Source organism: Phyllostomus discolor, chromosome 4 (genome assembly GCF_004126475.2).
Source record: "Phyllostomus discolor isolate MPI-MPIP mPhyDis1 chromosome 4, mPhyDis1.pri.v3, whole genome shotgun sequence".
In the NCBI taxonomy this organism is placed as follows: domain Eukaryota; kingdom Metazoa; phylum Chordata; class Mammalia; order Chiroptera; family Phyllostomidae; genus Phyllostomus; species Phyllostomus discolor.
The window spans coordinates 17,480,244-17,505,588 of NC_040906.2; the positions used below are offsets into that span (position 1 = coordinate 17,480,244).

Consider the following 25,345-nt stretch of genomic DNA (forward strand, 5'->3'; position numbering starts at 1 on the left):
AGTAGGACCACCCCCCCCCCTCAGCACGCCCGTGGGACTTTAAGACACCTGTGCTGTCAGGTGGCGCTGCTGAGTTTCTCCCGCTTACGCGATGGGTTTTAGAGGGTTCTCCCAGGTGACGTTCTGGGACGGGTGAGCTCCAGGAGGCCGGGAGACTCTTGCATGCCTCATGCATGGCTTTAGGACAAACTGAAAACAACTACCAGACACCATGGATCCAAGATAATTACTCAGATTTAATGTTTTATTTTTTAATGTAATGATTATTTCAAAATTTCCACATGATTTTTCACCCACATATAAGCAAACTTGAGAGCAGCGCGTGGTGACATCAGTGATGAAAGAGGCGAAGGCTCGTGTGAGCGAGGATGATTCCCAGTTCATCGCAGGCCTCAATCACGACTTTGTCGGCAGCGGAACCGGACGGAGCAGCAACATACGCCACGCCACTCTGAGCGGGAAGCACAATTTTATGTTAAATCGCACGAAAATCAAAACCCACATCTCAAAAGCATGAATGAGTCACACTGCGGACTTAGTCTCAGTCAGAAAGGCAAAATAAAATGACTTGAGTGATCCATACGTCAAACAGGACAGTCAAAACAATTCTCTCAATGTCAGTGACGTAGCACATTGCCACAGCGTCAATGTACGAACTCACAGAACTTAAAACTCAGAGTTGGGACTGCCCCGAGTCTCTGTGCAACGATCAGTTCCCTGCAAGTGGACACCCATCCCACACTCACCCGTTTGGCTCTGTCCACATTATCCCTGAAAGGGAAGAAGGCATCCGAGCTGAGAGAGACTTCACTGAGTTTGTCGACCCATTCTTTCTTCTCTGCCTCGGTTAATAAATCAGGGACCTCCTCAAACAGCGCCCTCCACTTGGCCAAATCTTCGCCCTGTGAGTGGGGGAAAGGGAAGAGGTTTTGACACCACCTTTAGTGCTGTCTGATGCAAGAATGCTGGAAAGCACTTGGGCTTTCTTCCTAGGACTGCTTAATGAAAAATAATGGCAATTACATACGAGTTATGTTTCTGGAATCCCTTTCTCTCTCTCTCAATGCTTTTAACATTTCATTAGGAAGAACAGTGATTCTAAGTTACCAAATAAAGACTATACCACTTATTTTCTACATCAGTTTATCCCAAATATATTTTGTACTTTAATCTCTGCGCAAGTTAATATACTAGTTTATATTCCTGTATCAAAACAAGAAGAGGAATAGATGATGAGGGATATTCTGACACTACATTTATACAACTCGTCTTCGGTATATGGACGGGATTAGAGACAAATCAAAACACAGCTTGTAATATTCATATAGTTTAAGAAGGTGCTTCCATTTAAGGTGATTTTTTTTTTTTTTGCTTAAACAATATCCTTTTATTCCTGTTCACATATAAAGACTCCTCCAGGAATATTAGCAGGGTTTTCCTTGGTAATATCAAACTGAAAAAAAATACAAGGTTCAAATCCTTCCATTACAAGGTGGCTTCTGTGGCGTCACCCCTTGGTGACCCTCACTACGTCACGGATTCCTGTCCCGGAATGAACACCTTAGTGCAGCAGACTCGCCCTTTAGAAAGTCCCTGAAATTCTGATTACAGGACCTTTCTCTTGTTTTCCACCCAGTATTTCTTAAGTACTTGCTAACATCCAGAAATTGGGCAAAACCCCACTCTTTTGGCAGGCTGCCTGGTACTTGCAATTTTAATGTTCCCACACACCTTCAAAACAAAAGATAGTAAAGAACATGAAACTTAAACAAAAATATATTGAGCTGTTAATGGTGTCTGAGAAAATACAGGTGGCAAAAGAGAGACACTGGTTACCTGCTATCAGGTAATTTGTATGTCATGTTGAATGCACACTCGTCACGCCATGTGTGGTGCTGTGACAGACATCTCAAGATGGGTGAAACCCAGTCCCAGCTATTGAAAGCTTACAGTCAACAGGGGAAGCACAAACCAACAAACTAAACCAATGGTTATGGCTTAAGAAGAGAAAATTCGTGGTGTAAGAAAGGGATGAAGTTAAGTGAGACAGAAGACAATGAGAAATTGGTAACAAGTTTAGATGAACACTTCCAGATAAGAATTAAAAAGAAAACACAGCATTTTCTCTCTGTGATGATGAAAGTAGTCCGACACCCAGAAAACGGTGAACATACTAATATACTCTGCTCATACCCCACTGACAAGCCTTTTACCTCGCCGATGGTTCCGGTAACATACTGATCGATGGCATTGGAGACTTCCGCTCTCTTCACTCCGGCTTTGAACTTCATGGAGAGCACTCGCGGGTGATGTCTAAGCCACCAAGCGTTCGCCTTATCTCCTGCGAGGCGTGTGCAGTGGATCCGAGACTGCTGTCCTGCTCCGATGCCAATCACCTGAAGAACACGGACACTAAAATGAATACTTCTTCCAACTACACGCCTGCCTCAAAGGATCTTTTGTGTGGACTCCCAAAACCTACCTACTAATTGTGTGGAAGAAAAGAGCAGGCCAAAATAAAAAGAAATGAAAATACTTTTGAAGTCATTAAAAGGTGAGGGTAGGTAAGAGGTTTATGACTAACATCTATACATTTTACCCCTTCATGTCCTGGAAGTTTCTAGAACTCCTGGACATCAGTAGGGAAGCATGGTCTTACTGGAACTTGTCAGAACCTGAGGAGACCAGTAGCCACAACCTCCCAGGTTTCTGTATCAGAGACTGGCAATCTTTTAACAGCAATCACCAAAACTCTCAACGTGAGAGGGTCTTCCAGGGCCCACGCTCATTCATACCCACCCTCCCCTCCCACTTAAGGGCCAAACAGATGCCAAGAGAAGAGCACAGGATGCCGTGAGAAGAGAGGGCTCCAGGCAGCGCCAGGCTCGCCCCCGGGGCAGGAGAAGCCCACGTGGAGAGCGAGCCTGAGCGAGCCTGGCCCTGTGGTCTGTGGCTCGGAGCACGAGGGAGAAGTGGGCTCACTGGTGGCAGCAGAGAGCAAGACGCGCTCGCCGACCTGACTGACTGCCGCAGAGGTTACATAACCATGTAATTTGTGAAAACTGGTCAAACTCTATACCTCACGAGGCTGAATTTTACTGAATACAAATTGTGCCTCAGTAAACCTGATTTTAAAATGGCATGTTAACCCCTAGTCTATGAGTTCTTGGTAAAATAACCAGAAGATACATGTAAAGATACCCTCTGAGCTGTAAAACATGGGCCGGTGGGTGGCACCAGCATTCTTCTCTCCCTCTTCTACCAGTGGTTGGGGGGGTGGGGGATGGTAAATAAACCCGCCTGGTAGCAGCTGTTCCAGACCCACTAACCCAGAGTGTGCCAGCCCATTCCAGGCAAGATGCAGTATGACTAATTTTAATACTTAGTTCCAAGACACTCTGCAATCATCATTAGTTTGAACAGTCCACCAGCATATACCCAGGTAATACTGACAAACTCTGGAGAGAAAAAATTGGCAATTTTTCCCCTTCAAGTGCAGATGGATTTCTGAATATCGTTTTATGAAACGGCAGCCCCTCGGGTGAGCTGCATGGCTCGGTCACCTGGCCATTCTTGGCGTAGCACACGGAGTTTGACTGTGTGTACTTCACGGCGACGGTGGCCACGATGAGGTCTCTGAGCGCGGGTTCCGGCAACTGAGAAAACACAGAATGGGAAACAGCACCCGGCTTTTTAAACTTCATTTAACTTCCAGCATCTTATGTGGCAGACATGGCAGTAGACTTGCGATGCAGTTCTCTCTCTCAAACGACAGAGTGGAATTAGCTGCTCACGCTGAGCACTAGTGTGTGGTCCTGCAGAGACCAGCACTGAACTACCTATCGGTCGTGGAATCGAGCACAGCGCCTCCCGCGTCCCAGACCCAGTCTGGCGCCTCTTTGCGACAACTCTGGCTGGAGCCTGTGTACATGTCACACAAGATAAATACTACATCCACTCCAACACCACTAAATAATACCTTCTCTACCGGGGTACCCGGTAGACTAGTACCACAGTGACAAACACCTGCAGATGTAATAACACTTATGCTCAGAGAGAACACGGAGGATAGTTTTCATAGAGATTGCCAACAACTGTGATGCCCACACACAGCTAAACCTATTCAGGGAAAGTCAAATTAGGATCACTTTCTGGTTTCTCTAGAATATTCTAAGCAGAAACTATTCAAAAATGCACTGTGAACTTCCAGTTCCAACATAAAACAACAAATGTTATAGCCCCCAAGTCACTCTCTTCACTACGAGGAGGAAATAAGCGAAAAGGCTGGAGATCTGTGAGCTCTGCTGTGTGACACGGGACAGGGCAGCCGCGAATGGCCAAACCAGCTGACTGAGGAACCGGCGACTCAGACTTCATCAGAGTTAGAGCCTTCTGCTCTGCCAAACACCCTGCACTGACAGGATAAAAAGACAAGCCATAGACTAGAAGAAAATAGTTGCAAACCACATACCAACAAAAACTAGCATCTAAAATATATAAAGGCCTCTTGAAACTTACCCACAAAAAAAATCTAATTAGAAAATGTTGACAAAAGACATGAAGAGATATTTCACCAAAAATGATATACAGATGGCAAATAAACACACGGAAAATGTCCATTATTAGTTATCAGGAAATAGTATTTGAAATGAGACATTCTGCCCTGGCTGGTGTGGCTCAGTGGTTGAGTGCCGGCCTGAGAATCAGAGGGTTGCAGGTTTGATTCCCAGTGAGGGCACATGCTTGGGTTGTGGGCCAGGTCCCCAGTTGGGAGCCTGCAAGAGGCAACCACACGTTGATGTTTCTTTCCCACTCTTTATCGCTCCTTCCCCTTCTCTAAAAAAGTAAATACATAAATAAAATCTTTTAAAAAATAAAATGAGACATTCTGCCTTGGCCAGGTGGCTCAGGTGGGTGGAGCATTGCTCCACACACCAAAAGGTCACCGGTTCGATTCCTGGTCAGGGCACAGACCCTGGGTAGCCGTTTGATCCCCGGTTGAGGAGTGCACAGGAGGCAAAGGATGGATATTTCTCTCATATTGATCTTTCTCTCCATTTCCCTCCCTCTCACTCTCTTTTTTCCGGCCCCCCCATCCCCCACCCCTACCTCTCTCTCCAAAACCAAACATATCTTTGGGTGAGAATTAAAAAAAAAAAACAGAGACATTGCCACACACTTATTTTTTAAAAATGGTAAGAATGCAGAGAAGCTGGACAACTCATGCACTGCAGGTGTAAAATGGTATATATTCCCGGGAAAACAGTTTGGCAGTTTCTTAGAAAACTAAATATGCAACTGTGACACCACCCAGCACCTCGCATTTATACTCCAGGGCGTTCACAACATAAATAAAACCTTAGGCTCACACAAAAACCTGCTCGTAAATGGACCGTGAACAATAATTACAGTGAAGGAGAACAGTTTAGCAGTAGCCCAAGGTTAAGGAGGGGTGGGGGCAGGAAGGGATGAGTACGCTACAAAGGGCAACAAGGGGGACCCTTGTGCTGGTGGGAACGCCGGGTCCTGACCGCACCCGAGCCCGCAGCACAGCTGTGACAGAGTGCCGTGGCTGTGACAGAGTGTCATGACTGTGCAGGACTTGCCTGTTAGGGGGTCTGGGGTAAAAGGAACACGGGCACTCCTAAGACTGCATGAGAACCTGCGATATTCTTTTTTACTCTCAAAATTATAAGCTTAATTTAAAAAATACTGTTAGGATTTCTTAAGAATGTATCATTCTAAGGTGCTACTAATGTAATACGTTAGTAACACATTACATGCCTGAGTCACCAACTATACATTCATTCCTTTGTTGCTCAGAAAGACTAAGGATCAGGGCCAGGCTCCCAGACGTCTCCCTTCTCCAACCTGCCACTGTGAGTCAGCACAAGGAACACGAGACGTGAGGAGGGCAGAAGGCGGTGAGACTGAGGGCCTTCAGTGCACGGCAGGAACAGTCAAGGTGAATTCAGGCAGTACTACAACAGTGGAAGAGGAAATAATTCAGGCAAGTTCGTTAATGCTTAGTTCCTGCTCCTGACGCCTCTCCCACTCTCTCAGGACTGAGCCTGGTTCCAGACCTAACAGTTCAATCGGATGATTTCAAGGCTGCAATGTTAACAAAAACCTGCTTTAACAGAAGGGAGGGAAATATAAAGGAGGATAAAACCATCATTCTTACCCTTAAGCTTGCATATTTCTATTAAAAATAGGTATGAAACAAGTAGAGAAGAATTCAGATAAAAAAGCAATTAAAATTATACCCTCAATTCTTGTTCAAAAAAACAAACAAAAAAATCCAAGCTACCATAACCAGAGGCACAAAACCTATCAAAAATTGCTAAATTATTAATCAGTCCAATCCCTATAAACCTACAATGAAAACTTTACAAAGTCAGTGTCTCAGTAGTTAGGCAGCAGGGGTACCAGGGAATCTACGTCAATACCCTTCCTGTAATGTATCTAAAGATACATTAACCAAACCAGTTAATAAAGTCATAAAAGAGCCTCTCTTGCCTGCAAGCTGCTTAAAGTTACATTGCTGCAGAATACTGTTTCCATGTGGAAGTCCCAGTGCCTCACAGCCCTGGCCAAGGAACACATTCAAAGGTCTGGAAGATATTTCTGTGTATAATGCCTACATGTTCCTCTACTTCAGGGCACCAAAAATTCTCTAAGTTAAAAATGGGAGGATGCCCAATAAATCAATAAAGATGATGTATTAATCACTAGATGCTTACTAACAGAACTATCACGATACCTATTTTAAAGCTCATTTTTAGCAATTCTACTTAAAGCCTCGAAATCACATTGGGGAATAGACTGTAGCCACTCATTTCTGTTACAGTGAATGACCTGATGATAGAACAACCCTCTTCTAGGAACAAAGAGAGAAGCTGGACACAGAGCTAGTAAAAGAGCAAGTGCTGAGAGGCATGGTCTCAGAGAGGGAGCAATGAGTGTGACCACCTGTGCTTTTCCCCTCAACACATTCTCCAAGATGCAGGCAACAGACTCCAAGGTGAGTAAGTTGAGCACAGCTCTGGAGTCTTACAAAAGGCAAAAACGTTTCAGTGTACACCGAGGTAGAGTGATACTCGAGGACCCTTGTGGCTTCCGGCAGAACTGGGGTGAACCGTAACAGACCAGACCTTACGAAGGCTGAAGCCAGATTTAAATCAGCTCAATTCCTGCCTGAGTAAAGGTGATCGGCCTCCACGTGATGTGCCTGCCAAAAGCTTAAACCCACTCTCTGCAGAAAAAAAAAATGCCATCCAGAACCTCAAAATATCTCTATAGTTTTATCACAAGCAATGACCACAGTTGATCAAAAATACCAGGACAGGGGCAGATAAGACCAGAGAACAATGGAGTGACAAATCTGAAAAAGAGCATAGCCAACATCAGACTCAGCAAAAATATTCTCCAAAACTGGAGGCCCAATTAAGAGATTTCAGAAAAGGTTTACCAGCTCATCCATTTCCATATTGCATAACCGGGACTGTCCATCATGTCACAGTTTTGTGACCTCTACAGTAGAGATGACAGTAGTGCCCTCTCTGCTCCATGGAGTGCTAGCGTATTAAATGATACAACACGTAATTATCAAAAAAATCACCACTATTATCCTAGGATATATCCTTTCTAAAAGATGACACAGAACACAAGAGCAAAATCTTGTCTCAAAACAACACTGATCACAGCGCTAAAAATAAAAGCACCAAATTATCCACCACAGTACGTCGATACATGAGTTGCTGTGTGGCCTATCAGATGAAGATGCAGATACACGTCTGTTGATAGGCACATTTGTAGCTTAGTGTGAGAAAAAAGGCAAGTAACAGAACAGTTTCATGATCCTATTTATGAATAAATGAAGATAAATCTATGTCTATACATATTCACTTTTTAAGTTCTCAAGCTTACTTAATGACTCAAAGATACAGTAGCCACTTGCATATCATCCAGTTTTAAATATGGGCCTTAATAAGTGCACCATCTTATAAATATTAAAAACACACCTACAGAATTACTAACATTCAGTTCAGATATTTTCAGACTTACATCTTTGTTCTTGGTAACGACATTGCTAAATAATGACCTGTTGACGACACCGTTATTTCTCTTCTGGCTTAAACGGAGACCAAAGAGAGTTCGAACTTCATTCTCATCTGGATGGTAAGACTGGTCCATCTACAGTACAGATACAGAGCATTAAAAGTAATATACCTACATCCCTCAAAAATTTTCATTTAATTTACACACAAAGGATTTCTTTGTAAGCAAGGGTATATGGACTTTTTTTCCCCCAATTTAAGCATATATAAGATCAGTTCAGTATGGGTATGAAAGAAAGGCCAGACACCAATATTTTGAGCCCCCAAAATTTCAGTTTTATAACTCTATAGGGTATTACAGGTTTCACAATTTTTATATAACATATTAAAACCAATGATTCCAGTGAGTGCATTTTTGGTTGCATTAACTAAAAGTACTATCTATATAATCCTTCTGAAAGATCAAGCAGATAGGACAAAATTTTCTAATACACGGACAGTGGCTCAAAAATTAAATTCTAATTTCCCCCCTTTTCTGAAAATCTATAAAATATCTAGCTTGAACTACAAGTTGAGAAGAAGTTAAAAGGGGGGAAACACGACTGGTTTTGTTGTCTTTGCTACTTGAAAGGGAGTGTGTCATTTATTGCTATCTTTCTCTCCTAAATGTTGAGCTGAAAAGATATTAAGACATGGAAATAATCTGTGTTAAGACCAGTTTATCCCGAGATACTTTTCTAAATCTGACAGCATTTCTTCATTTATCCTTTGGATGATCTTTGACTTAAAAGCACTGAAGTCTATAACTTACAAGCAGACCCTCATGTTAATTCTGCTTATATTGCATTTGCCTGAATTCTGACATCTTCCTTTTTCCCTTGTATGACCCAGTTTCTAATCCTGGGATGTGCCTTCCTATTAGCTGGCATCAAAAGAAACTTGCCATTAGCCAGGAGGAATTAAGTGGTTCCACGGCTGTCACCGTGTGTCCACACGCACACTGAGCCAAACTGTCTAAGCACCGAGGAAGCTCCAGTGGAGTTTTTACACTTCTGAAAGGGGAAACCGTCAGGTGCTGAGGAGGTCATGAAGAGGAGCTCAGGGTTTGGGAAATGGTCTGTGCTGCTGCCTGTACCTGCTGGTGGCCACACGTGCTTAACACATTTAACATCAGAAGGCATGATTACGAAACTGAAAAACACAGTGGCAGCCAACTGAATGACTTAACTTGTCAAGTAGCCTAGAAAAAAAAGTACGTTTATTTAAAGTGGTATTTGTTTCTTCTTTCCTCAAAAAGGCTGACATGGAACCTACAGTGAGCCATACAATTACTGGTATCTTACAACGAAGGATAAGTATTCAATAACTTCCGTTATAGGGGGCTGGGATTCTACAGATTTCCTGACATCGGTACTTTCTGAAAAACGGCATTATGAATTTTTACTTTCAACCCAGTTAACTCTTTGCTTTATCACTGTAAAATCCTAGACCATAGGCTAGTTTCTCTATGCCTAAAACCTTGCAAAAATTATTAAGAAAAATAATCTCAACAACCTATTAGAAAAATAAGCAGAGTATGGACAGACAGTTCGTAAAAATAAAGTAAAAAAATACTCTTAAATGGGAAAAGATGTTCACCCCACTAAAATGAAAAAATAAAATTACAATGAGATGCCCCTTTCCCCTCTCTTACTGCTAAGATGAAAAAGTTTAAGAACATAAGGCTGGCAACGGTATCAAAAGACAGGCAAACTTTACACATTCCCATTAAAACATAAAGTGCCTTATGCAATTTCTAAGACTACCCAAATTACAACCCGTCATCATTTCATAGCTACGCTCCCCTTCCCTGGGTCACTCGCTGCAGGGATCCTGCGGCAGCTGAAGCCTGGCGACTGTGCAGACAAGGTTCACAGACATAGGACAGGATTCCAAGATGGTGAAGCATTGTGTGTGTGTCAGCAAGGGAAAAAAAGGAAAGGAGAAAAAATGCACATATTTGCTAAACATGTACTTCAGGAAAGATAAGCAAAAAATATTAAATATTAGGTACTTCTAAAAAAGGCAACTGTGGCAGAAGGTAAGGATGAGAAGACTTTTCTTCAAATGGCCCCTAATGCCTTTTGAATAGAAAACCATGTAAGTATACTAATTATTTTTAAAATCTTAAAGATACTTTGTGAAGAGTAAGGTACCCTCTTCTTAAACCCAAAATCAACAGTAAAAAAATAACAAATTGCAGGATTAAGGATAAAGCAGCTGCAGTAAACAGTGTCGGTGTAAAGGAAAGATTACATGTGCAGAAAAAGACACACAATGAGAGATCGAATTACTGTTTCAGACATGGAAGTCACTAACCTGGAGAACACAGTAGTTCCCATTTTTCTTTTTAGAAAGTATTTTCAAAGCTTCTTCTTCATATCCTGGTGCAACAATTCCATCAGATACCTGTAAGTAAATATTTTCGGTTTTAAGAAATTAGAGAACACCTCTTAAAAAATCTAGAGACAATTATTTGTCTCAAATAATGCAGCCACAGTCACTGGTTTGTACCTCGAACACATAATGCTAACACAGCAGGTCCTCAAATAACGTTGTTTTGTTGATAAGATGCCAGAGGAACTTAAACTCTTGTTTCTATCAATTAATTGGTGTCTTTATACCCAGTTTTGCTTGTTTTGCTTAATGCCACAGAACCTACCTATGATGTTAAGTGAGCACTTACTATATTACACTTGGGAAATACAAGCCTGCGTTGGAATACAACTTTTTTTTTTTACAGATTTTATTAATTTATTTTTAGAGAGAGGGGGAGGGGGGGTTAAAGAGAGGGAGAGAAACATCAATGTGTGGTTGCCTCTCATGCACCACCTACTGGGGATCTGACCCACAACCCAGGCTGTGCCCTGACTGGGAATCGAGCTGACGACCCTATGGCTCACAGCCCGCACTCGATCCAGCCAGGGCAGGAACAACTTTCTACAGCTGAACCCATCTCATGTGCTGTCCCTTCAAAGTTTTTCTTGTTCATTTCAGTTTTAACTAACATACAAATGATTTGCTCTAATACCCTGAGGAAGAAAAACAGTTTCTTGCCATTCTGGTCACGGAGTGGGGTTTTGCACTAGGAAGCGCATGTTCTGGTTGCAGATGACAAGGGTCATGAGAAGACTCCCTAAAGCAACTAATACTGTCAAGCCACACGCCCCTCCAGGCTTCCCTTCCACCCGTTTTTTCCTCTCTTAGCTGTCTGAGCTGTCTTTTTCCTCCGCCTGTCTCCCCGCTCCCAGCACCACCCTCACTTTTCTGGAATGCCTGTTTGGTACTCAGCTGATGGAGGTTAGTTTTTCAGAGTGGTTAATCAATTTTCCCTTTGTACAGTACAGTAACTAATGTGCATGGTATAAGTATACACATTATAGGCTATAGTTTCAGTAAACACTGAGCAGGTAAAGCTTTACTCAGTTATACATGGGTCAAGACGCATGAATGCCCACTGACCTCTCTGGAGATAATTCTGGCAGCAGGGACATCACATATGTCAGACAATGCAATAAAGTCGCCAAACGAAGACATCCTGTCGGCTCCTGAGAATAAAAATTAAAGAGGTATTTATCACAAATTAGCAAAAGATGGTGTTTAAAAACCCCAATATGATCATAATCTATTTCTCTAAATGTTATTGTTTACCCAAGATGTAAATAACAGATTAATCAGTCATTTAATTGAAATGCTCAGGGAGAAAGCATCCTTTAACTCGACTTTCTAGAGCAGCACTCGGCAAACTTTTTCTGTGACTGGTCTGAAGTACCTACTTTCAAGCTTTGTGGCCATGCAGTCTCTGGTGCGACCACTGAACTCTAGTTGTGGTTCTGAACCAGCCACTGACACCACATGGACAAAGGTCGTGAACCTGTTCCAATCGAACCATTTGTAAAACACAGGCGGCGGGCTGGATCCTGCCTGTGAGCCACAGTTCGCTAAGCCATCACAGAAGGTGAACCATAACATCAGGTTCCTTAATAATCTTCCATAAATGTTGTAACAACATTCACAGGTTATTAAACTCACAAATTAGGTATTTGTGAGAATATAATTCTAAGAAAATTCAGTATAGGCAGAATGACCATACGATTTTAGTCATATATTAAGCAATTCAAATGCATTTCACAGCCTAATCTGAAGTTACATGTACCAGATGCCAACTATGCTTCCATTTATTACATTAAAATACCATTATTAATAAATTCCATTTATTACATTAAAAACTTTTATAAACAAACTTATTCCAAGGTATTCACACAATCATTCAAAAGTATCAATAGAAAAACAGGCCCTGGCTGGTGTGGCTCAGTGGATTAAACACTGGCCTGCAAACCAAAGGATCGCCAGTTTGATTCCCAGTCAGGGCACATGCCTGGGTTGTGGGACAGGTCCCTGGAGGGCGTGCGCACAAGAGGCAACCACACACTGATGTTTCTCTCTCCCTCTTTCTACCCCCCGTCTAAAATAAATAAAATCTTTAAAAAAGCATTAATAAATATACACATTAAAGATAATTTGAAATCTTATAATGAATAAAGTTATTACTATTTTATTCTACTTAGGGTAAAATATTGCCTCATCCATTAAAAAAACCCCATTATTCTTCTGACCTCTTGCTCGAGCGTACGCAGTCGATACGGGTGTGAGGGTCTCATACATGTCATAGACCATGCAGACTTTGGCCTCGTCTTCACTGAGTGGAATTCCAACAGCAGCACCTGACAGACACAACCATGAAATAACTCCCAAACCTCAAGTTATTTCTTGTCAACTCCTGAATTAAGGCAGTGTTTTTCTTAACATTGTCTACGCAACATAGTTTCTGGTGCCTGTGCCAAATTAAACAAAAATCTGGCCAGATAACCGAACATGAAAATCACAGTTGCAGGGGAGGGTGTGGGGGAGAGAACCCTCTCCCCCTCTGAAAAAGCCACATGCCCGAACTTGGCCAGCACCAGGCATGTGAATGAAGCTGGTTTACTTCAATCCCGATTCTGCATCCTGCTTCTTACTACACGATGCTTACTTATTTCTTCCCTGCTCATATTGTTTTAATACTGACTAAATATTTGAGAACTAATGTGTTGGACTCTTCAACAGACCTGGTGATATAAATAAGTTGTACAGTTGACTTAAACATAACCCCCTTCCAAAAAAAACCCAAAACCAAAATTTAAAGAAAACTCTCATAAAATGGCTATAAAAAGGTACAGATAAAGTGTCCTGAGAACAACTTCTTCAGGTCTATCAGCTCCACTCTCAAACATGTGGGAAACTATTCAGTCACACTGCATTAAGCTATTCTACTTTTTTATTTTCTAAAACTTCATCTTTCCACTACAAAAAACTATTTCCTAATCTTTTTATCTCACAATGTTACACAATGATGTATATGTAAATAACACCTACGTATTATTTTATTATCACATTTTATGTTACTATATTGAAAATGTTAACAGACCTGAGAAACAGCACTCTCAGACTTCACAGAATGTCTCTATTTGCACAAGAACTCACAAATTCTTTTTAAAATTTAAAGGAAGTGCATTTGGAATAATCCCAGAGGGGTCCAGGGACCGACACTTACCTGCCGGGCTGACGTGCTTGAAGGAGGCAGCAGCTGGAATGCCTAAGGCTTCTTTGAGTTCCTTCACCAGCTGCCATGCATTCAAAGCATCACACAAGTTAATGAACCCAGGGGCTCCATTCAGAACTACATATAAAAAAATATACAGACACTATCAAGTCAGGTCAATAAGGTCGGATATATGTACATCTCTTAAAACAGGCATCGAACCTGCACAAGTATGTTTTCAGTGAAGAGGCAAAGAGATCGACACCAACACAGGGAACTGAGAAAAGCTAAAAGGTGCATGCGCTCTGCTGCTGGGCCAAATGCAGCCGCTCTGGAGAGGAGGCAAGAGCACGCAACTGGGAAGGGAGGAAGAACGACAAGACCACCGATGATAAGGGGTCCATTTTGGTATGAAGCGAAGACTATAATCAACTATGGCAAATAGAGACTGTATGAAATTTAAGTTGCAAACTTTGTTGATTTATGAAATAATATTATGCACTAAAGTGCCAAGAGCTGTGAGTAGAAGAGGAGGGAAAAATGCACTGAATTTTTCTTCTTTTACACTGGGCGCAGTAGGTTCTACATAAAGCTGGAATACGGTTAAAAAGACTACGGTTCAGAGCTCTGCACTGCCTATTTTCCTAGCAATGGTAGGATCTTTTAGAAGTTAATACCTCTAGTGAGTACACGTTTGTTAAGTTTAGCACATATAAAAATAATAGTGGGCCATGAACTAAAAAAAACTTATAAATAACTGTATTTCCTTTGTGTTATTTTACATACTAGATACGTTTAAATGTAAAACTGGCAAATATTTACTGAATACCTGCTGAAATGTTAGGCATAGTTCTAGGTACTTGGGATATTACCTATGAGTAAAATAGCTACCCCCCCCGCCCCCTGCAAATCACTGTCTTCATGGAACCCATGGGAGAAGCAGAGGAGAAACAAATAGGCAATACAAAGTAAACAAGAAGCAGAAATGTTAGGTATTTAGACCAATGAGTTGAAAACACATGCACACCAAAACCTATGCTGGAATGTTTTTAGCAGCTTATATTCATAACTGCCAAAAATTGTTCTCTCATTTTTTATGTCCTTCAATAGGTCAACAGAGATCCCGACTACAGCACGTCCATATTCAACAGAACAGTATTAACACATTGTATGCGGGAAACCTATTTATATGTTTTACGTTGACTGGTAGAGCTCGAGATAAAAACTACCCGCAAACAATGTGTTAAGTGATAAGAAATGAGCTCTCATGCCACCTAAAGACACAGGGAAACCTTAAATGCATACTGTAAGTGAAAGAAGTCAGTGTGAAGTGGTTGTTTCCAACCTTGTAACATTCTGGAAACAACAAAACTATGGAGAAAGTGGGAAGATCAGCAGTTGCTGGTGTTAAGAGCAGTGGAATGCAGGGCATTTTTAGGTGGTGATATTACTGAGGTGACTACATGACATTATGCATTTGCTAAAACCCACAGAATACAGAATAAAGAGTAAACCCTAATGCACACTGTGGACCTCAGTTAATAATAATGAATCAATACTGCTTCATGAAATGTAACAAATGCACCATACAAATGCAAGAAGTTATCAGGGGAAAAGTGGGGAGGAGTCTGGGGTCTGGGAAATCTACTTTCTGGTATTTTTCTGTGAATCTAAAACTGCTGGAAAAAATAGTACTTCGAAATAGAAACAGTTCCCTCAACCAAGTGCAAATTAAAAAGCTTTAGAAAGTGAAAAATCTGGGGAGTAAAAGTACATGAAGTATTTTTTTTTTGCCACAGAATCTAAATAGGGAACCTATGTGTACAAGGATGAGATATCAGAGACGCAACAGCAGATAAGTCTGTTTTTAGAAACTCCAGGGCACCTTTCCACACCCCCTTCTCCTCAGGGTGCTCGTGCTCTCTCTCTCCAGTGCACACCTGAAGCTCACCTTTCTCTTTCACCTCTCAAGGCATGTAAAAAAACATAAATTCTAGAAGTAAAATTTATGCAAAATGTCAAGTTTCTACTTATCCATTCTATAAATTCTTGGGGAACATGGACACAGAAATGAACAAAGACAGGCGAGGTTTCTGTTCTCGGGAGCAGACAGCCTAAAGGGAGAAGCCAACACAAATGTGCAGCTACTTTGGCCTGGGCGGTCAGGGAAGGCTTGTCTGAGGCGGTGACCTTTAAGGTGAGATCTGAATGTCAAAAACCGGGACTATGAAGAGCAGAGAGAAGCATTCTGGGTGATTCAGGTTTTAAAAAGGTGACTGTTGCCCTGGCTGGTGTAGCTCAGTGGATTGAGCGTGGGCTGGGAACCAAAGTGTCCCAGGTTCGATTCCCAGCCAGGGTACATGCCTGGGTTGCAGGCCATGACCACCAGCAACCGCACATTGATGTGTGTGTGTCTCTCTCTCTATCTCCCTCCCTTTCCTCTCTAAAAATGAAAAAAAAAAAAAAAAAAAAAAAAAAGATGACTGTTGCGAAGAATAAAAAGGATAAAGAAAGCAAAGAGAGGTCGGTTAGATTACTGCCTACCGGGAGACTTTTAGGGTGAACATGGAGGAGCTGGGTAGTGTTAGAAAAGAAAATTTGTTGCAGGTTCGATTCCCAGCCAGGGTACATGCCTGGGTTGCAGGCTATAACCCCCAGCAACCGCACATTGATGTTTCTCTCTCTCTCTCTCTATCTCCCTCCCTTCCCTCTCTAAAAACGGATAAATAAAATCTTAAAAAAAAAAAGAAAATTTGTTTTTTTATCTTATATTTTTAAAAGATTTTATTTATTTTTTGGAGAGAGAAAGGAAGGGAGAGAAACATGACTTGCGGGACAAACATTGATAGGCTGCCTCTTAAACACTCCCAACTGGGGACCTGGCCCGCAGCCCAGGCGTGTGCCCTGACCTTTCAGTTTGCAGGTGGGCGCTCCACCCACTGGGCCACACCAGCCGGGATGTGAAAAGAAAATCATTTTGAGGTAGAGAAAGAATAGTAGTTGACCCACTAAATGTGAAGAATAAACAAAAGAGTATGTCAAGCTCTCCTCAAACCTCTAGCCCCAGAGCACAATCCTCCGCCTCGGCTGGTAAGAAGTGGCCTGGAGTGTGCGCCCTGCCCCCACCACGCACCACCTGGGGCGCCCTGGGCTTGCCTTCGCAGGCCGTGAAGGGAGCTGCCCTTGCTCTCGCCCAGCACCAACCCTCCCCCCACGCCAGGCCTCAGAGGCCTGCTCACCCCACGCACCCACAGTTTTCTCCTCTGCGGCCTGCACCCGCTCTCCCTTCTACCAGAGAGCAGGGCAAGCTCCATCAGCTCATCTTAACAAAACAGAACAAAATATGAACAATCCTTTTGTAATTCTACAAATCCACGCAGGCCCTGACTAAGTTCTCTGTTCAAAGGACCATCTCAATTGGCCTTCCAGATCCACCATTCCAAGGAAAACTGCTTCTCTTAAAACTCCCAAATCAAATAGTCACTTTTCTTTTCTCAGCAGCAGTCCAACCATTTGAAACTACGCCTTTTCCAACCCGGTTTTCCTCTGCTGGTTCCTCCACTGGTACCCCAAAGCTTGGTCCTGAACCTCTTCTATGAGATCCAGGCCACACCACCCTGCCCTGTGTCTTGAAAATTACCTACGAGACAAACACATCCCACCCTCTATCTCCCACTCGCCCTCTCCAGAAGCCCAGGCAATCTCAGTATTTTTTGCTCACAAGTCCACTTGACATCTCACACTTCAGGTGCCTACATAAGAGGTAACATGTACTTTATCTTCTAAACTCAAGCCCATAATAACACAGAGGAAGACACACGCACACCCGCACACAGCACGCTGTGCCACAGAACAGCTGGCCTCTACCTGTGATGGGGAGCTTGGGCTGAAGTGTGTATAACTGGGCTGGAGTTTGGTGAGGGTTCATTCCGTACCTCAAGGGCATCTGAGAGATTCCTTTACCGTACTGTTTCCGGAAGTAATCTGAGATGGCTTCATCGTACTGTGCCGTGTGAGTAAAAGCCTGCGAACAGTGGAAGTTGTGTGAAATATGAGCAGCGCTTCCCAAAGTGGGAACGAAACGGTTTTGTTCTGCAGATAGCCAACTACATGCAACCCCCCCCCCCCCCGCAAACCCCCACTCAGCACACACGCCTGTGCGGGAAACTATGCAGGAAAGACACCAAATAACACGAAGAAGCATGGCGATGTGTTCCCGTCCCAATCCCCTTTCCATCTTTTTAAGGGAACCCCTCTCTAGCACTTGGGCTCTTCATCTACAACAGAAGGATCACAGCTCTGAGCAGAGCCTCCTTGGTGGATGTGACCACCGGGTGAGAACGGAGCACGGGGTGGCTTTGCAAACACTGCACTGGATGAACCTGCACCCGACCTTCAAGGCCAGCTGGCGCCTGGTCTCCAAGGAGGTGTCTTTACTGCTGGAGCTCTGCATCTCCGTGGACACGGCGGCGTAGTCCTGCGGCTCACACACCACGGTCACTCGAGCGTGGTTTTTGGCTGCTGCTCTCAGCAAGGTTACTCCGCCTTGGAAAACCAAAAGGTAATTTGTATTTTCATATCAGTTTAACCTCTTTTAAACACTGTCATTGTACAGACTTCTACTGTAATTCTTGACTTTAAACAGTAAAGGAAAAAACAACCCAGAAGAATTCCTACACCAAAAAATAGCTGAGCAAATATAGCTGAATTACAGTCATCCCAGAGTACAATCTGAGAGCAGTAACTACTTCCTACTCCCTCCACAGTGGATTTCAAAGCAAAATCTCATTTAAAATTTCACTAACCCTCCCCTCTGTCGGTCTACAAAAAACGGCGTTTTCAACGTACCAATATCAATTTGTTCGACAGCCTCTTCAACAGTTACATCTGGAGAAGCCACTGTCTTCACAAAGGGATACAGGTTACAAACAACAACTCTAAAACAAGAAGGTGCCTGTCATTAAAAGTCACCTTACATGGTTTGCAGCTACGCAGGAAAAGTAAGTCGCTATTAATACATGACCAAACCCCATCAAGATCTAAAATGTAAACTGTGAGCCTGACAGTTGAGATTCTTAAAAGTTATGTTGAAAAGTCAACACATCACACGTTGCAGAACACACATAAACAGAAGTGGCCTAAGGGGACAGCTTTCTATACACATTGTTGTTGCGTGGGTAAACCCAGCTGCCCGTGTTACTATCGAGCCACAAAAAAAGGTTTTAAAATTTTAACAAAAAAATTAACATAAATACAAGGCTACTGAGTGTCCTCACTTTGGAATGTAACCAGTCAATTTCAGATTCTGTTTCCAGTGGATGATGTGTAATGATGAAAAGTGATGGATCATTCTGAGCATAGTATTTGTTTTGTCTTCAGAGGTCATACATATGCAAAGATAACAAAAGGTGAAAAGATTAAGAAGGACAAATGGGCAGTTAAAAAGCAGCCATGGGATGTAAAAGTCCAGCATAGGAAATATATATGGTCAATAACGTTCTATAACTATGTATGGTGTCAGATGGGTATGAGATTCATCAGAACGATCACTCAGTGAATTCCACAATGTCTAATCACTGGGGTGGACACCTGAAACTAATATCATATTGTATTAAACTAAAATTTAAAAAAAACGGAAGGCCAAAAGAGCAACTTAAAATACAGAACTAACCTAAAATGAACAACCAGTGAGGCAGAATTCCACTCTGAGGACTGCAGGCTCCCCAGTGAAATCAGCTCAGCTGGGAAAACCAATGAAGAAGAGGAGAGAAGGGGAGCCCTTCCCAATGCCTGTTACCCCAACACCAGCACCAGGCAAAACGTCACAAGGAAGGGACAGACTGGTGTTTCTCACAAATACTGACTCAAAAATCCTCCACAAAATACTAGCAAACAGAATCCAGCAAAATATAAAAAGAGGTACAAACCATAGCCAAGCATGGTTTATCCCAAGAATGTATGGTTGGCTTAACATCATACAACCAGCTAAGGTATCAGACCGTGTTAATGACATAAAGGATAAAATCCACTGATGATTTAAGTCGATGCACAAAAGGCATCTGTCAAAACTGAACATTCATTCATGATAAAAATCACTCAATATCCCTGGCTGGTGTGGCTGGCCTGGGAACCGAAAGATCGCCGGTTCATTTCCCAGTCGGGCGCACGCCTGGGTCTGTGGGCCAGGTCCCCAGTTGGGAGCACACGAGAGGATTTATCTCACATAACGATGTGTCTCTTCCTCCCTCCCTTCCCTTCTCTCTGAAAATAAATTTAATTTTTTTTTTAAATAATTAGTATAAGATATTAAAAAAAATAAATTAAGAAGAGAACTTGCTTAACCTGATAAACAGTATTTAAGCAACATTGTGTCCCCAAGAACTGTTTGCAAAGAAAACAGGACAGCAGATATTATGACTCCTAGACTGGTGGCTTTGGGGCTGAAAATTAGAAACATCATTTAGAATTAGTGTCACTGTGTCAGCTTGTCTGCACCAACAGAAATAGGCTCCTTCTGTTGATGTAATTGTTCCCTCTCCCTTTCTTGTAAATACCCTTTACCTTTGTCTCCTAGTCAAAACAGTTTTCACGTTTCTGCCTGAATCAGTGTTTTCTCAACAGCTAATCTTTTTTTATTGCAAATAAATGCTTGTTGCTTCTCAAAACAAAAACAAAAAATTAAAAAAGAAATACCACCTCAAAACCTGGAGTAACCCATTCTTGTTACTGATGTTGTAACAAGGATGAAATGTGAAAACATGCTAAGAAGGTGGTCCTAAAGGACCGCATGTTGTCGGATTCCACTGACATGACGTGTTTGGTATGGGTCAACATACAGACAGAAATATTCCAGTGGTTGCCCAGGGCTAAAGGGTGTTGGGGAAATGAAGTATAAATTCGAATGAGTATTTTTTGGGGTGAGGGAGGTGATAAATATGTTCTAACATTAACCATGGGGATGGCTGTACAACTCTGAATATACTAAAAACTACTGAGTTGTATACTTTAAATCGGGGAATCGTATGGTATGTGAATTGTATCCAAATAAAGCTGTTCTTTGTGAAACAGTGAATAACTTTATGCAAATAACCCAGTTGCTTGTATATATGAACCTTTAGATCACAGCTTCCTAAAAAAAGCAAAGGTTCTTTTTAGTTTAAGTATGCACTTTGGTAACATACTTGGCAAAACCAAAATGCTAACACATGTACAACATCATACAGAAGGTACTCAAATGTTTGTAGTCAACAATCAAAATTAAACCTAATGGTAATCTCTTTTTAAAAAATTTTATTTTGTATTGGTTTCAGGTGTGCAGGTTAGTGGTTAGACAATCGTATATTTTACAGAGTGTTCCCCTTGATCAAAACGGGCAACAGTCTTCACCTTTGTTCCTGTCTTAAAAATTCAACTTCGAATTTTTACCTTATAAGACTGAAATCAAGTCTGGTCATGTCAGCGTTATCTTCTTGGGTGTTACGAGCCAAGATCCCTAATTAAACAAAGTTAAAATATTAGTTCAAAAAACAAGTCAGAAAAGAAGGTACTTCCTTCCGCTGTAGTCCCACCCATCAAGTTGAAGTCTTTCACGTAGCCTAATTAGGAATACCAAACACGTAGCTAAAAATAAGATTAGTAGGCACATTTCAAACCTTTTTCTGAACTAGTTTCTGATTCCCCTTTTCGTAACAAAATGTAAAAGAAATTTTCACATAATTGTTGCCAGTTCCATTAAGCAATGTGCTCCCATAGGTAGTTTACCTGATTCTTAGCCTTACAGTCTTTTATTTTGCTGTAGTCTTTTATTATGCCGAATTTTACTATGACTGGTAAGTTAGCGATATACTTATTTTTCACCATTTTTGATTGATATGCAATTTGTTGTCTCAGATGAATGAACAGAGTAGAGCTCTTTGAAAAAGAATTCTTTTGAAAGTCAATCATATGGTCATGCTGTATGCCAAGTTTGAATCACGATAAAACCTTTTCAAACATAAAATCTAAATTTTCTTATTAACTCCAGCAGGAGCCATCACTCTAAATTAATTCTCAGGTCAGTGCTAATATCAAGCAGACAAAAACAACCTGAATGTATTGCATATAAAGCAAACTAAAGTTAAACAAGTTCTAACATATTATGAACTTTGGCAGCAGATGTGACAAAATCTATATAATCTCACAGTTGTTGTTTTTTTTTTGAGATTATGGGCTGCCTCTTTCCTTGTTTATTCTAAAAAGTATCAACTAAAATATTCCTGAAAACTGTTGATTATTTTAAACTGAAGGTTTCAGCCACTTACCAGCATGCACTGCGGGATGCAAGGTTTTCACGCGCCCCCCTAACATTTCAGGAAACCCCGTCAGCTCCGAGACGTCTCTGGAAACAGACACACAGAACACTGCTGCTCTTTCTGCTTATGAAAACACTAGAGGAAACACTTCAACACGTTAAACAGAATTACCATTTTTACTACCTCCTCTAATATTTTTCACCTTTTTCAAATTTTCTACAATGAACATAGAATGCTTTTACTGTAAAAGATAATAAACGTTTTGCAAACTCCATCTGACCAGATGGCTTACGGTTGCAATGTAAATGGGCAAACTGGGGACATTAAGGTTTCCAATTCAAAATTCTCTTCCTTGGAATTCAAAAAACAAAATCCAGTTTCTCCAACTGTGGATAATGGCCAAAGAAAAGGCAGATCTATATTTAGGATTAACCACCATTTGGAATATGTAAAAAGCTTGGTGCTCCTTCGTCTTTAAAAATTTGCCTATAACAACTGCCCTGGTCAGAACAGAATGCTGATACATAGTCACCAATTACAATCACATCAGTTTACCTCACATGTCAGGGTTAATTTCCTAGCCTAAAATCTTGGCTCCTTGTCTTGTAGCTGTTGGTTGTGTGATCTTGGGCTATTGACTTCTTTGTGCCTCAATTCCCTTATTTATTAAATGGGATAATATTACCTATACCACAGGTGGCAAACACAAGGCCCGGTGGGCCGAATCCGACCCTCTACCTTATTTTATCCAGCTCGGCACTTTCTTTCTGCCTGGCGGTAGCACAGAGCTCCCTGCCCCTAGTTCAGGCGTAGTTACATTTACACAGTCCTAAAATTACATTTGGCCCTTTGAAGGCAACCTCAAGGCTGATGTGGCCCCCGTGAAAATGAGTTTGACACCCCTGATACACCAAGAAATTGGTGTAAGGATTACATGAGTTAATATATCTACATTTAAAAGTGTGAACCACCTCCCTTTAATGGAAAACACATTTATGTTCCCAAGTTTTTGAAACAGACATTGCCATAATGGGGCTAAGTGAGGGGTGGGCAGAGGTAGTGGGACAAAACCAAAGAGGTGATAAACACTTCAACTGCAGAATAGACAGGCAACATGAGGGCTCGTTATACTTTTCTCTCCCCCGTTATGTCTGAAATGTTTCCATAATACAAAGTTGGGTGGGATAGGGTAAAGGCTACAGAAAAAGGTCTTAATTTGAAGGGTCCAACTATAAAACAACCCACCATGGGGCAATGGAGAGACCACAGTTTGAGCTTGGAGTCCCTCCACCCTGCTTTCCACGATCTTTACAGCGTTGTTACGCAAAGCACATCAGAGAAGTGCTGCAAAAAGACTTTGCATTTATTTACACAGTAAGGCATTCCTGCCAATGAACTTATCAAAGGAGAGAAGTTGCATACTGCTCTCATAGGTGGGGGCAGGCTTAGGAGACTAAAAAGGTAGCACCCTATCTCCACATGGATCTAAAGGGCAGGTAGTAAAATTTTCCACATGACAACAGAAGCATCTTTTACTCCTTTTCTAAAACAAATTTCAAAGATGGAGATGCCCTTCCTCTGAACTATCACTTCAGTTTATTACAGTTGTCCTGTGGCCTTTTTCATTTTCTACATTTTCGGTGGTTACTCTGTCCCCACCAGAATGCCAGCTCTTTGACGTCAAGAATTGAAGCCTGATTTATCTTTTGCTCATTCCTTCTCCCCATCGCTTAAGCCGGGTAATGAACAGCATGTGGATGAAAGAATGAATGATAAATTTGTGACTTCATATAGCGACCAGAGATGCTAAGGAAAAAGAGGCAGATTTGAACCTTAATGTCAACCGTTTTATTAAAGAGCCAGTCAAAACAAATTATGTGAATCATAAACTAAGTTTGTGCTGAAAAAAACCCCCAACCCACCTAAATTAATGTGTTATGAGAGGCTTGGAAGGGGGGCTCTGAAATGAGGATACCCGGGGTCCTAACCCCTAGCTCCACGCCTTAACTCTGAGAACTTGGGCAGAAGTTACTGAATGTCTCTGAGCCCAACTTTCTTCTTTTATAAGCAGCGAACCAACCTCACAGCACCGTTGGCGGGAGTAAGTAAGGTGTTTCACTCACAGTGCCTGCACACTACCTTCTGGTTAACGGGATCGCACTACCTTCTCATGGGACTTCACTTAGAAACTACGACGTTGTGCCTTACCTGACTGCCAGACCCGCATCCCGGAGAGCTTTCGCGGTCCCTCCAGAAGCGATCAGATTCAAACCAACAGAAGTTAGGTTTCTGGCAAACTCCACAAGGCCGGTTTTGTCAGACACACTAAACAAGGCTGAAAGAGAAGGCATTTTTCCTCCTCAATCGCAGTACGTGACAGTACGTCCTTCAAGGCCTGATGTGTGCGGGGGTGTGTTTTGGGGAGCACAGTCAGGGATCTCAAGCCACCATCACTTCCGCCCACACCATCCAGTCCCAAACCCGGGGCGCTATTCTGACCCCGGGCGACCCGCACTACCGCGGGCTGGGGCCTTCCGGCCTGCCGCGCAGCAGCCCCTCCAACCCCCACCGCCGGGAGAGGACGCGGGTAGGAGGGGCGCCAGCGGCCATGGCGCGGCTCCGCGTGGACGCGCGAGGAGCTCACCGAGCTGGCCGGGCGCCATGGGTGCGGGCGGCGGGTCCGGGAGGAGTGGGGACAGCAGTGCACACGCCACGTGCAGGAGAAAGCGGAACGTCTGGAGGAGATCGCGATCCGGAAGCCAGGCCCGGATGGGTCACGTGACCCTGCTCGCCCTACCCCGCGCCCCGCCCAGCTCAGTTTCTGACTTGAAATTGGAGCCTCCGGGCTGAAAGGGAAATTGGTGCGGGGCCCCAGCTGACCTTCCAGTCCCAGAACTGAAACGTGAAGGACCCCCGCGCCAATCGCACGCAGTGGGCCTGACTTGTCCCCGTGCCCCAGAATGTGGCTGTCCCAGAGCCTCACTGAAACGCCTGTTTCCCAGGGCAGCTTGTCCTCAAAGGCTGGAGTGTAGGTAAAAGTATCAAAATCATTGAGAAACAAGGAAAAGTTGGTATAGTTCATAGAGCGGCGAAGGTAGACAGCATCTTGGCGATCACCTACCATCCTCCCCTTATAATGAAGCTAAAAATATAAAATGAAGACCTGAGGATTACAAATTAAGTGATTGACTTTATAGTTTGCATGGTAGACGCAAAACGAAGTCAGCATCAGAGTTCTCTAAGTGTAAAATAAACACATTTTTAAGACTTTGAACCGAAGTAACAAAAAATAAAATATTTCTAATAATTTTAATGAATTACATGTTGCAGTTGCAATATGTAAATAAAAATATAAAAAATTTTACTTGTAAACT

At 42.4% G+C, this 25,345-nt stretch overlaps 1 protein-coding gene across 1 annotated transcript; it reads right to left on the reverse strand.

The window, feature by feature from the left end:
* Positions 1-230: 230 nt before the first annotated feature.
* Positions 231-24,772, reverse strand: ATIC (5-aminoimidazole-4-carboxamide ribonucleotide formyltransferase/IMP cyclohydrolase). Its single transcript, XM_028509118.2, has 16 exons — positions 24,616-24,772; positions 24,180-24,306; positions 21,981-22,057; positions 21,106-21,172; positions 18,529-18,617; positions 18,074-18,225; positions 17,548-17,704; positions 13,693-13,818; positions 12,716-12,823; positions 11,562-11,647; positions 10,419-10,508; positions 8,068-8,196; positions 3,564-3,656; positions 2,214-2,396; positions 747-902; positions 231-451 (listed from the first exon to the last, which is right to left on the reverse strand). The coding sequence occupies exons 1-16, from the start codon at positions 24,632-24,634 to the stop codon at positions 332-334; spliced, it is 1,779 nt and encodes a 592-aa protein (XP_028364919.1). The 5' UTR covers positions 24,635-24,772; the 3' UTR covers positions 231-331.
* Positions 24,773-25,345: the final 573 nt, after the last annotated feature.

Coding starts and splice junctions, on each gene's coding strand:
- ATIC (XM_028509118.2), bottom strand. Junction 3,657..8,067: donor TCGTTACCAAGAACAAAGAT/GTAAGTCTGAAA, acceptor GTGTTTTCTCAG/TTGCCGGAACCCGCGCTCAG. Junction 2,397..3,563: donor GCTACGCCAAGAATGGCCAG/GTGACCGAGCCA, acceptor CGTGTTCTTCAG/GTGATTGGCATCGGAGCAGG.